Source organism: Leiobunum rupestre, chromosome 6 (genome assembly GCF_980474605.1).
Source record: "Leiobunum rupestre chromosome 6, qqLeiRupe1.1.hap1, whole genome shotgun sequence".
Classification (NCBI taxonomy): Eukaryota; Metazoa; Arthropoda; class Arachnida; order Opiliones; family Sclerosomatidae; genus Leiobunum; species Leiobunum rupestre.
The window spans coordinates 13,802,069-13,814,471 of record NC_143389.1 but is presented as its reverse complement, the minus strand read 5'-3'; the positions used below and the strand labels follow the sequence as shown (position 1 = coordinate 13,814,471).

The 12,403-nt window shown below is 34.6% G+C and overlaps 1 protein-coding gene across 1 annotated transcript in view; it reads right to left on the bottom strand.

Moving 5' to 3' along the window:
- Positions 1 to 12,403, bottom strand: part of LOC149939325 (ATP-binding cassette sub-family C member 3-like) — a 174,192-nt gene that overhangs the window by 13,850 nt on the left and 147,939 nt on the right. Inside the window, exons 18-22 of the mRNA XM_090179124.1 lie at positions 5,544 to 5,770; positions 4,370 to 4,487; positions 2,963 to 3,502; positions 1,702 to 1,901; positions 1,235 to 1,361 (exon numbers count right to left, since the gene is read on the bottom strand). Coding sequence (XP_090035250.1) covers positions 1,235 to 1,361; positions 1,702 to 1,901; positions 2,963 to 3,502; positions 4,370 to 4,487; positions 5,544 to 5,770 — 1,212 coding nt within the window. The remainder of the gene's footprint in view (positions 1 to 1,234; positions 1,362 to 1,701; positions 1,902 to 2,962; positions 3,503 to 4,369; positions 4,488 to 5,543; positions 5,771 to 12,403) is intronic.

The following is a 12,403-nucleotide window of genomic DNA, read 5'->3' as shown; positions in this document are numbered from 1 at the left end:
CAAAATCTGTCGCCCCTTACAGTCGGGCCGTGTTTGTCCCAACACGCAATACACCCGAAATTTTATATCTTTCCGCCGCGAATTTCGGAGGGGGGTGGGATGTATAGGGTAGTTTCAGAAGGCCTGTGAGTTTCGGAAACAGGAAGGGGCGGGGGGGGGGGGGGTTTCGGGGTCTTTCCGATTTGAAAGTCCCGTGGCTCTCTCGGCGTACGTTAATCTTGTGGCCTTTATGCATCAGCCATTGGATACAGGGGGTTTAGAACGACTGCGAGTTTGAGTTATTTTTGCGAGGAAAAGGGTACGAACGGTAATTATACATGGGGAAAAGCGGAGAGGGGGTACCACGGTAATTATAACATGGGAAAAAGGGGGAGGAAGGGCCTTACTAGGGTGGTTCTACTATGGGGAAAAGGGTACCAGGGTAATTATCACATAAGAAAAAAGGGAGGAACGGAAATTGTCAAATGGGAGAAATGGGGAGTACCCCGGTAATTATCACATGGGGAAAAGAAGGAGGAAGGGCCTTACGGGGGGTACCCCAGTTATTATCGCATGGGGAAAAAGGGGAGGAAGGGCCTTATTGGGGTTCTTCTACTTTGGGGAAGAAGGTACCATGGAAATTATCGCACGGGAAAAGGGGAGGGGGCCTTACTGCAGTGGTTCGACTATGTAGAAAAGAGTGCCTCGGAAATTCTCGCATGGGTAAAAGGGGTTGCGGGGAGCTTCCTGGTGTGGAGTGCCTCGAAACACACAACTAGCTGAGGGCCCGCCTTCTCGGCTAGTGCTAAATAAAATAATGCACATTTAATCTCAAATAAACAGCTATAAAACATTGAATTTCAAAATATCACGTGGCTCTTAAGTTGAAATTAAGATTTAGCATCAAAATAGGTCTCATTAATATTGTGGATACGAATTTGACAAAAGAGAGATTTCCCGAATTTCAAAGTTGAATTTATCCGCAAAAGGGGACGCTATTTTTGCGAACACGTAAGACAAGAGTGAAACACTTTTGTGTTAATAACTTTTAACTGATCATATTTCGGTGGAAACAGAGGCTCTATTATGAAGAAGTGTCTAATCTCAATATAGTGTGATTTTTGAGAAGATATACTTGATAATATCAACCTTTAATCTTAAATTGGTGAACTTTTGCAATTGTTTTAAGATTTAATTACATTTTTCAAATTGGCCAATGAATACCGTGTTAATGTTTTATAGATCAGTTTCTTACCACGGTAGTAGTGTACAATATATATCCAAAGGAACCTGGAGAAATTGAACCTTTGGCAAACACTGCGCAGAGACTAACGAAGAATAAAATAACACTTCCGAGTAAAAGTATTCTCACCGACAGCCACCTGAAATATAGAAATACATTTATATAAAACATAATTTCTCCTTTTTTTCGTCCTGGATTTCAAAGGCCAAGAGGGTATAGATTATGAATATTAATAAAAAATTCCTTTTATAAAACTTCATTTTCAAAATTAATTTTAATTTTTTTTTAAAATGAATGTTAATAAAAAGCGTAATTTGGTAATTGTTTTAATCAGTTTTTGTGAAATACTTTTTTCCTGCTGACGTATAAAAAGTCTTTCTATTTGAAAGATTTCTCAAAATCTTGGTTCCACATAATTAGCGTTACAAATTTTTCTTCAAACAGGTTTCATTTGGTGCATTTTTACTTTTAAAACTTACCGCGACGCGTGTTGCAAATGGTAGTTTACAGATTCACTCTTGTTAATAAGTGCGAACGCTGTTTGCATAAAAATATCCGTCGCTCCTAAGGAACGAATGAGGGTGGATCCACTCAAAGAGTCGGAGAAATGCGTGAACAAAGGAGAAGTTGAAGTCGCGGCCAGACTTCTCATTTGACGATTAGTTCGCAAATAAAATCTCTGTAACAAATCATTAATATTTTACTCAACGATTCCATATAGCCTAGAAAATATTTCTGAATTAAGAGCGAAATCTTAATGCTATGAGGTAAATTTCAAAATGTTTCATTGATGTATGGGAAAATCACCTGAAGTCCAAAAAGTTCTACATTGCCAGTTAGATATTTTGGAAATTCTAAGATGCATTTCATGTAATATTGTTTGATACATTTAAAGCAAGTGTCGGCTCTATCATTACCTACGTTATTTTGGATTGAGTTTATGTATCGAAGATGGCTACGGTTGCTCAGATCACCGGGAAGGTGCTTCCACCTAGTATCGACTTTCAAAAACGATTTATCGTTTATTTTCAAATCTACAATTACGTGTTTGTCGAAAAGCCAATCCAAACGAGGTCGACTGAGCACGTGATTACAAATAGTCTTTTCTGAAACGTGAGTAAGAATACCCAATGACCTAAAAGCAGGCTTTTGGGCCACGCCATATAGGGAAATTATGATGGGTAATGTGCCTAATCAACTTGTTTAAATTTGTACGGTGGCGACAACTGTCGAGGCAGAATGAAACTCAACTAGAGCGACACTTGCTTTAAATAAAATCAACATTTATTTAATTTGAACTTGTTTTTTTACAGCCTTGGTCTTGGCTACTTCAATTGTAGAAAGCGCTTATATTATGGGTTATTGATTTCTAAAACTGAACTGAAGGAGGTGATTTTAATTATTTAAGATGTAATTTATCGAAAAGTTAGATTTTCTATAAAATTTTTATGAAGTTAGAAAAACTTTTAAAGGTTTTGAACGGAATGATAAAGACGAATGAACCTCTTTCACCGTTTTCGCCAAATTCAATAGAGAAACTGATTAATTTATGACCTAGCACGGCCAAATGTTAAATGATAAACTTACTAAATATTAAAAAAATGTAATATCGATAAACCCTTTTTCAGGCTTGGTACAAATTAAAATACCAAACGAAAATTCCATACCATTTTTTCAAAAAGAACAATTCTTCTAAAATCTAAAACATTTTTATTGATATAAAAATAATCGAACACTTACCAAAATAATGAAAAAGGGAATCGATATAACTGTGACAGCCAAAAGAAATAACGGTACTTCAAAAATTATTGCAATTGCTAAAGTAACCAATTTCGTTGTGGCGAACAGAGAGGAAATAAGGTTAAAAACAATAAGTTGATCCGCTTCTTGCATATCTTTTGAGAATCGATTGATGATCCGTCCAACGGGTGTCGTGTCGAAAAATAACAAAGGAGATCGCAGAACATTAACTAACATATTGGAATGAGTTTTGATAGAAGCCTTCAACATTCCTACAACTAAAAGTCCAAACGCGAATAACATCAGCACTATATGCAGAACGGTGAAGCCGGCGAACCAAATTACTCTCTTATTCGTTTGGGACTGCGACTGCGCATTGATTGCTTTACTGTGAGGGTTTACTGACTCATCAGTCCAAAATAATAACCAATAATTTGTAAGAACAGAAATTGCTTGACAAAAAACGAAACTGGTTACAATTGTTAAACACAAACTGAATCCAAGTATTTTAGCACACATCAGAAAAACTGAAAGAAAAACCTGAAAAAAACCAGTTAAAATTAAATTGGGTAATATAATAACGTTGGGTCATTCTTTATGGTATTAAACTAATCATGCCACCGTTGGTCAGAGGATTCAATTTGATATTCGTTCTTGTTTCTTTGCTAGTAAAACTATGATTAACAAACGTGTAGTTTAAATTATTAATAAATAAGGGTTTGTTCAGATTTTCAATCTATCACCGGGGATTTTGAAAAGACTAGGGCGAAAATAAAAGTAACTTTACTTCTTTTTGGGTGATTCTGATAACAATCTCTCACTTTGTGAAACGCAAAAAAGAATAGTTGGAGTTATTAGAATTAGGGAATTTTTAAATATTTCAATTTAATAAAGTAATATGCAATTTGAACTATAAATCAATATCTGTTAACTGCGCAATTTTAAATATATATATATATATATGGTTTGAGACCTCTGCAAAATAATTTATATTTTTAATTTAGTAGCTCAAAACTAAGCCCAGTATCTAATATTTGGCATTTTAATTTATTATTTTCAAAGTGATAAACCTTTAGGGTATATAATATTAGTCCGAAATATTTAAAATCCGTCGGCTTTACATATAAATCTTCCATAAGAACTGCAAAATCTTAGAAACTTAACGGACTGACCATAATATTAATATATTATTTTCGTAAATGTGATTTGTATAGCTAATAATCAATTTCATATTATAACAAGAGATAATTTTCGGCAATAATGTCTAGCCATTTAAGGTGAAGGGTTTTTCAAGTATAACTTCGAAATTTATAAACCAGAAACATTTTTCGTAAGAAGACATGCTTCAATGTTTATGAAAAACTTTACAAATCTTAAATGCACATTAATAATCTGAAACTGGCTTACAGATTTGTAGATGTTCTTCTCTTTCACAATAATTTTTTTTCCATTTATTGTTTCGAGATCTCTTACTGTTGGCGGTTTTAACACGTCTTTTAATTCAATCTTTTGTGGGTTTTGTTTCCTGTGCAAAAATATGAATGGTAACTAAATATTTTTAAGCAGAACCGTTATTTAAAATATTTTTTGTGCAACGATCAAGGGGCATTCATTTATCTTTCCAGGAGTTTATATCTACCACCGTTTTGGATACTTCTGGACCAACTTAGGAATATATGATTTTATGGTATTTCTTTAATGATAAATATTTAATTTGCGCATACTTTTAACTATATTAGTACCAGTTTTAGTAATGACTTGGAGTTTATCTTAATATTAAAGGTTTTCTGTTCACTGTTCTTTTGGTCTTTTTGTAGGAGCGTTGTGTCTTTTGAGTTACAGAACACAGCACACAGCAATTCGGAGGAACGGCGGCTAACTAATAGAATGGGGAAACCTCAATAAAGTGTTATTCTCTTCAAATGAGTTTTCCTAAGTATCCATTCATAAGCCAATGTAAACCCAGAAATATTTTAAATTTTGTTATTCGCTTAGATTTCGACGTAAAATTGAAAAATGATCGCTCGGAAATTACTAATTATAACTGAATTGTATAAACATATTACCGTTCATTTTTAATTCGTGTAGGATTGATCGTAAAGTAAATATTTTTATTACTAAACGCATATTCATTTCTTCATCTCAAGATAAATTCAAGTCAATTTTTTATTTCGTTGCCATCTCAAGATAAATTCTAGTATATATTTTATTTCGTTGCCAGCTTAGACACTTCCCCCACACACAGCTAAAGCAGGGGTGGTTTAGGGGGGCAACGAAATATTATGGTGGAGGTTTCTTTCTGGGTCTGTGTCGTCATTTTAGCCATTTATTGCGGTATTCTTGGATTTCCTATTATTAGTCATAGTAGCGTTTAGTCACTTTCACGGAGTAATTTTTTACTCGCATGGGCATTTTTAAAAATTGGGTTCTCTTGCAAACACTTAATAGTTTAAGTTTCTGGGAGTATAAAGCCTATCTCAGTCTAACCTTACTGCTGCTAGAATAAAAGCACCTAAATAACACAATTAAAAGTTTTAAGATATTAATCATTTACATAAAGGAATATTTTTTTAAACTTTACCATTTTGGTGTGTAGAAGGGTCGAACTATTTGTTGATTTTCTATTTCTGTCGGTGGGGAATTGTAATTTTCTTCATTTGCGAATTCAGCGAGGAAATCCTTGAAATCGCTATCTTTGGAGATAATGTTTTCATACGTTCCACTTTCAGAGATCGTGCCGTCTTTGATGACGAACATCATGTCGACCTCCCGAAGAATCGAAACATCGTGCGTCACCAAAATTCTAGTCTAAAACAAAGCGAAAATGCATTGTATTGCCTAGAAAAAGATTATTGTTAGCAACATTTATCTCCAGGGCTACTAATCGATATCAATAGGCTCCGAGGATGTGTCCGAGCCGGAGCCAAAACTCGGCTCCCCGATTGCACTAATTATTTTTAAGTGCATGTATATATTAAGATGACACTATTGTTTCTGTGAAAGAATACCCTATTGTGTTTCAAAAGCTAATCAAAGCGTAATATAAAAAAATATTTTATTTTATTTTTACGAAAGATTGATATCAAAGTTATCAGTGGAGTGTAGCACTGCTACTGCTAGGACTCGAAAATTCATAACAAACAAGTCGGTCCAGGCCGTAATATTAGTTCCACATCAGGGTTTTCGAGTGGGCAAACCCATACACCCTTAGTAGACACAGGTAGGCAAACTAATACAAAAGCTGTTGAGGCTACGTGATTTCTTATCGTTTGATATATAAATTGCCATCCTAAGTTAAAGAGTGGATGCCGCCCACCATCAGGAGACCCGGGTGGGAAAACAGATATAAAAGCTGTTGGGCCCATGTGATTTCCTATTGCTTGATATATAATTTACCAATCTATGTTAAAGAGTGCGCACCGCCCACACTCTGGATACGCGGGTGGGCAAACCAATTGATACAAAAGCTGTTGAGGCCACGTGATTTCCTATCGTTAGAATTCCATCCTAAGTTGAAGGATTAAAACTTGGGCGCCACCCACCCTCAGGATACCTGGGTGGGCAAAGCAATACAAAAGCTGTTGAGGTCATGTGATTTCCTATCGTTTTATATATAATTTACCATCCTATCTTAAAGAGTGGCCACCGCCCACCCTCAGGAAACCCCGGGGGAAAACAAAATTAACCAATACAAAAGCTGTTGAGGCCATGTGATTTCCTATCGTTAGATAGACGGAAAGTATCAAAGGTGAAATAGGTAAGCAAAACACGACGAACATAATTCTTTTAAATTATTGAAATTAGTGGAAATATGATATAAAGAAATTCTTAAACTGGGATTAAAATGGGTTTATTTTACACTCGTAAAACAGTTGGGTTAAATATTTTGGGTCGTTTTAGTTTTAACCCAAAAATGGCTAAAATTGACTAGTTTTGGGTTATGGTTTTTGTTACATTTTGTTCTGGGTCAAAAAACTGGGTCGAAAAGTCTAACCCAAAATTTTGGTTATTTTTTAAACCCATTCTGGGTTGCTGTTAACCAATTTTGGGTCACATGTTATTACAACCCAAAATTTAGTTACAAAACTCGCGGGAAAATTAATTATGACGTCGCGCGACGCCATATTTTTCGCGCGAAAGCAGCGTTTTTTCGAGTGAGTGAATGTGGATTTCATTCATTATTACTTTTTCAATTATACGGTGAAGACATAGAGTATACTCTATGGTGAAGACAATTAGTTTAAAGACCATATTGTGCAGCATCTTCATAATAAATATTTAGGGTAAAAGTCATCCATGAACAGGTCCATTTAAGGTTATTTCCCCAATAAGCCTATACATGCATGCTTCAAAGTGTCTCTCAAGTTCAGAATAACAAAAAGTAGTAATAATAATAAATAGACCTATGCACAATTGCACAAGCAGATTTCGTTCTAAAATATATGTTTAAGTAAACTATTACACATACCAAATACGCCTAGAACATGGAATTAGACATATGGTCTTCTTAAAATTATTGAATATGATGAGAAACCCTAAGCAAATTAACTAAAAATCAAATCATAGATGAAATATATTATCCAAGCATTTGGAAAAATTTAATTTTTGTAGTTGCAAATGCTTATTTTTTGTAAGCTCAGTAGCGAATGGGGCTAAATATCTGATGATTTTCCAGAAAGTTAGAAGTACACTATGTCGAACAAAAAAAAACACATTCGCTACTTGGTAGTAAGTAATTCAACGGTGTAATTTCTAATACAAAAATATTTCATAGAATATTTGTTTGTTTATGACCTCTTTGTGATAAACTGCCCAAGTGGTCAAACGCAAAGAGATTTATAGCCAATCTAATACTCATAGAAGCGAAGAGAAGCACATAGTGAAAAACTAAATGAAAAGAGACTTCAACAGTTTTAAATTCACAATTTATTTATTTAAAACATCCAACGTTTCGGAGGAACTCTTCCTCCTCCTTCAGGGATTTTTACAAGTCTGAAGATATAATGGTAAACGTTGTGACTATCATACATGTATGTATAAAGCGCACAAATGTTTTTCGTCCCAAAGTTTTACCATTATATCGTCAGACTTGAAAAAATCCCTGAAGATTTAGTAATATATTTATTAATAAAAATATTGTGAATTTAAAACCGTTTAAGTCTCTTTAATTTATTTACTCATACATATCAAAATTTTTTATCTATAAAACCTGATACTTTGTGTATATAAATAAATTTTCAAATTTAATAGGTCACTTAGAATATGACGTTTAGTAAAAAAATTCACTTTCGCATAACCAAATTTACAGCCATTGGGTTAATTAAAATATATTACTAACTCCAAGTCATTTAACCAGTTGTAAATTTTAAGTTGAAACATTCAAAGGTGTAATTTCTACTACATAGCTTAATTGATAAATAATTTGATTGAAATATTTCATTTTTCAGTTTATGGGTAATTCCCAGTTTTTCCCACACTAACACTTTTATAATTTCATTTGTCAAAAATGTAATTAGTACCATAGTATGGTACTGAATTAATTTTTAAAAATTTATAAAAGAGTTAGTGTGGGAAATATCCATAAAAGTGCTAGTCTGTGAAAGTTTCATAAATGTTTCGTAAAACCCGTTGATTTAACAAGGGATGAAGACCAAACACCTCCTATTTATGAGCAGGATTTGACTAATTATTTTATAAATAGCCACAATGAGTCTGAAATTGGTCAGAAATAGAGGTATGGTACTGAATTTATTTAAAAAAAATTTATAAAAGTGTTAGTATGGGCAATATCCATAAAAGTACCAAAACCTAGGTTACTTTCACAAGGGAAATGAACCAAAAATTGACATTTTAAGTGCAAGATTTAACTAATAATTTTAATAATATCCACAATGAGTCTGAAATATGTCAGAAATAGAGGTATGGTTTCAGTCTCATTGTTGCTAATTAAAATAATTAGTTAAATCCTGCTCTTAACTATCAGGATTTTTGGTCTTCATCCCTTGTTAATCAACGGGTGATAGGAAACATTTATGAAACTTTCACAGATTAGCACTTCTATAAATGTTTTTGAAAAATCATTTCTTTATCGCACCTTTATTTCTGACCTATTTCAAACTGATTTTTACTATTTGTAAAATTGGTTAAATCCTGCTCTTAAAAATGAGGATTTTTGGTTACTTTTCCTTGTAAAAGTAACTGAGGTTTTGGTACTATTGTGGATATTTCCCACAATAACACTTTTATAAATGTTTTTGAAAAATTATTTCTAAATCATACCTATATTTCTGACCAATTTCGAACTAATTTTTACTATTTGTTAAATTATTAGTTAAATCCTGATCTTAAAAATTTTAATTTTTTATTACTTTCCCTTGTAAAAGTAACTGATGTTCTGCTACTTTTATGGATATTACCCACACTAACACTTTTATAAATGTTTTTGAAAAATCAATTAGTACCATACCTCTATTTGTGAAGCAAAAAGTAATTTTAAGTCAAATTCCTTTTCATATGGTTTATATGTTTTTTAAGTTTTGTAATAAACAATTTTTAAATGGTTTAAACACAGTCTAATATTATTATTTTGCTGAAAGTTGTGGTAAAAAACAGGATCTTAAAAAAATTGTAGCATACTTGTACTGTTGAGTTAAAATTTTAACATAAAAAACCCAAAGAACAATAAAAGTTTTAAAATACTATAATGTCATAATTTAACTATTTACAACAACATTTTGAAAATGTAAAAATATTTTCCTAAGTGATTGAGTTTGGTATTTATTGATTGTACTTATTGATTGTATTCACAAAGGGTAGAGGAACCGGCTAGGTTATACCTGTTTAGGCTAGAAAGGGTTGTTTTTGGTCAATCACAGATAGTTTTGATTCATTTACTAAGAATGTTACAAAGTTTCGGTATATATAAACTAAATGAATATATTTTTAAGCTAAATGTCAGTAAATACAGGTCCAGTTTTATGACTATTTTATATATAGGCTGGAAACCAACTATATTTGGGTCCCTTTGTAACCCAAATATGGATTACTTCAGAGTTTTGTTTTGTAAGGCAACCAATTGATGGGATATTAACCCAGTTATGGAATAAAATTTAAAAGAAACCTCGAATAGGACTATTATTGTAACCAACAATGGGTGGTTTGGGTAAATAAAAGCCCAAAATGGGTAAAGTAATCAGCTAGGCTAATACCCAAGGCACCACCTTAGGCCTAAGTCATCATGCGACTTTTGAAGCCCTTATATCAGGTGGCCGGGTTACAATGCGTAGGAGGGTGGTGGCAAGCCCTTCATGCCACGCGAACCAACAGCTCCCTACACTAACTTTTACCCAAAATAGAGTGTTTCAGTTTAAAAAAGAGCCCAAATTGTGTTATTATTGCAACCCAAAATGGGTTGTTTTACATATGAACACAGTTTTGGGTTACTAAAAATAACCCAGTTTATGTTATTCTTGTAACCCAACTGTGGCTTAAAATTTAGCAACCCAACTTTGGGTTGCAAGTTCTAACCATTTCTGGGTTTAAATTAAAAATAACCAAAATAAGGGTAGGGTAAATACTGACCCAGCGTTGGGTTACAAAAATAACCCATTTTGGGTCGATTTTAACCCAACTGTTTTAAGAGTGTAAGAAATTTATATCAAACATTTGGGTAGTTTAGGCACCAAAGGTCATGTAAATTTGCCAATTAATAAAAAATACCCATGAATTTATTATCGTTTCGATCACTCTCCCTTTAAAGGGGTTGGTCGGAGGGGGCGGAAATTAACGGCACTGCGTGTGCGTCAAAGAGTTCTATCGAGTGAAAACAACTTGTTTTTTTCGGTCACTCTCCCTTTAAGGGGGTTGGTTGAAGGGGGCGGAAATTAACGGCACTGCGCATTCTATCGTTTGATATAAAAAGTACCATCCTCAGTTAAAGAGTTGACTTTAACGTATTGTTATTAAAGGGGGGGTTAAAATTTTTCTCCTGTTTACCTGACAGACCTGAAACTACCCATCGGTAAAAGTTGTGTAGCCCCACACTGTAATTCAAACTTCACGTCACGCCCGTGTCACCCTTCGTGAAAATTCACTGGGTGGGAGGGGGAGGCGAAGTTTGAGGTTCACTTGACCTTAAACGCTGTCAATATACGTAAAATAACGCGGAAAAAGGAACGACAATTGCGACAACTTAACTAGCCAAATACAAACTATAAAAACTTGCAATGCTAAACGTTCAATCGTGAATTGGAAGAAAACGGCGAACCTCGGTTGGTAAAGGCGTCGGTGTTAGAGATTACGCGGCCATCGGCTATCTGGGTTCGAGTCCCGGTGCCGCTAATAATAAAATTTATATAATTTATTTTTCGCAGCTCCATCTACCGTGTCGTCGCTTTTCACAACAAACAAACAAACCACAACAACACTTCCGTCCATAGCAATAGTCCCACTTCTATATATATATCTCGATGTGGAACTAAAAAGGGAGCGTCTTTTAATTACGTGAGGCAATTTCGGTTATTTCTCGACACCCCTCCTCCCCCCTTGGTAAGATGACGTGAGATTTGGCTCGACCCCCTCCCTCTCCCCCCTAATATCACGTGAGATTTTTCAAAATGCGTATTTTTAGTGTAAATACGTTAATCTGTGTTTGATTGTGTTGGATTTATTTAGAAAAACATAATTTGCTTAATTATTTATATTTAAGACTAGTTAAGACTAGTATTTTAGACAGAACGTAGTCTACTCAGAAAATCGAACAATAATAAAACATAAATTTTAAGTATTAAGGAACTACTTAAATTCGTATAAGAAAATTCATTCAAATTCAGTCCACGGGGACTCATGAGCGGTCTCAAGAGTGACTACTGGAACAAACATGTCCATGTGATTTTCAGTAAAATCATTTGCTCCTTCAACCTCGCTCTGATTTAGCCACTTTAAACCGTTGTCGTTTGTACACAGAAGCTCAGTAACTCGGCGTGTTACAATCCGTGAAGGTCACACTTTGCGCGCTGGTGCAGGTGGTGCTCTGTGGACCGCACGCCGGTGCTCTGCAGCTCTTGGGATGAGTGAAAAGTAAATACCGCATGTACCGCAGCATCTCTTTTTACGATCACCACGTACACTTGGGCAATAGAGGTCATAGGGCATGCTGATGAAGGTGTGCAAGGGTTGAATTACTTAATTTAACCCAGTTTTATCACAATTTTTCACTGTTTCTTGCGGAAAAAATTACGTGATATTTGACGAAAACCCCCTCTCATCCACGTGGGATTGGGTGAGATTCAGCTCGACCCCCCCCCCCCCCACTCCCCTAAACGCCTCACGTAATTTATGGGCGCTCCCAAAGCTTAGACATATGAAATTACCATAAAAAGTATTGAAGCCGGAGCCGCGGCTCCAGATCCGGCTCCGGCCTTCACCGGAACTGGATCTATG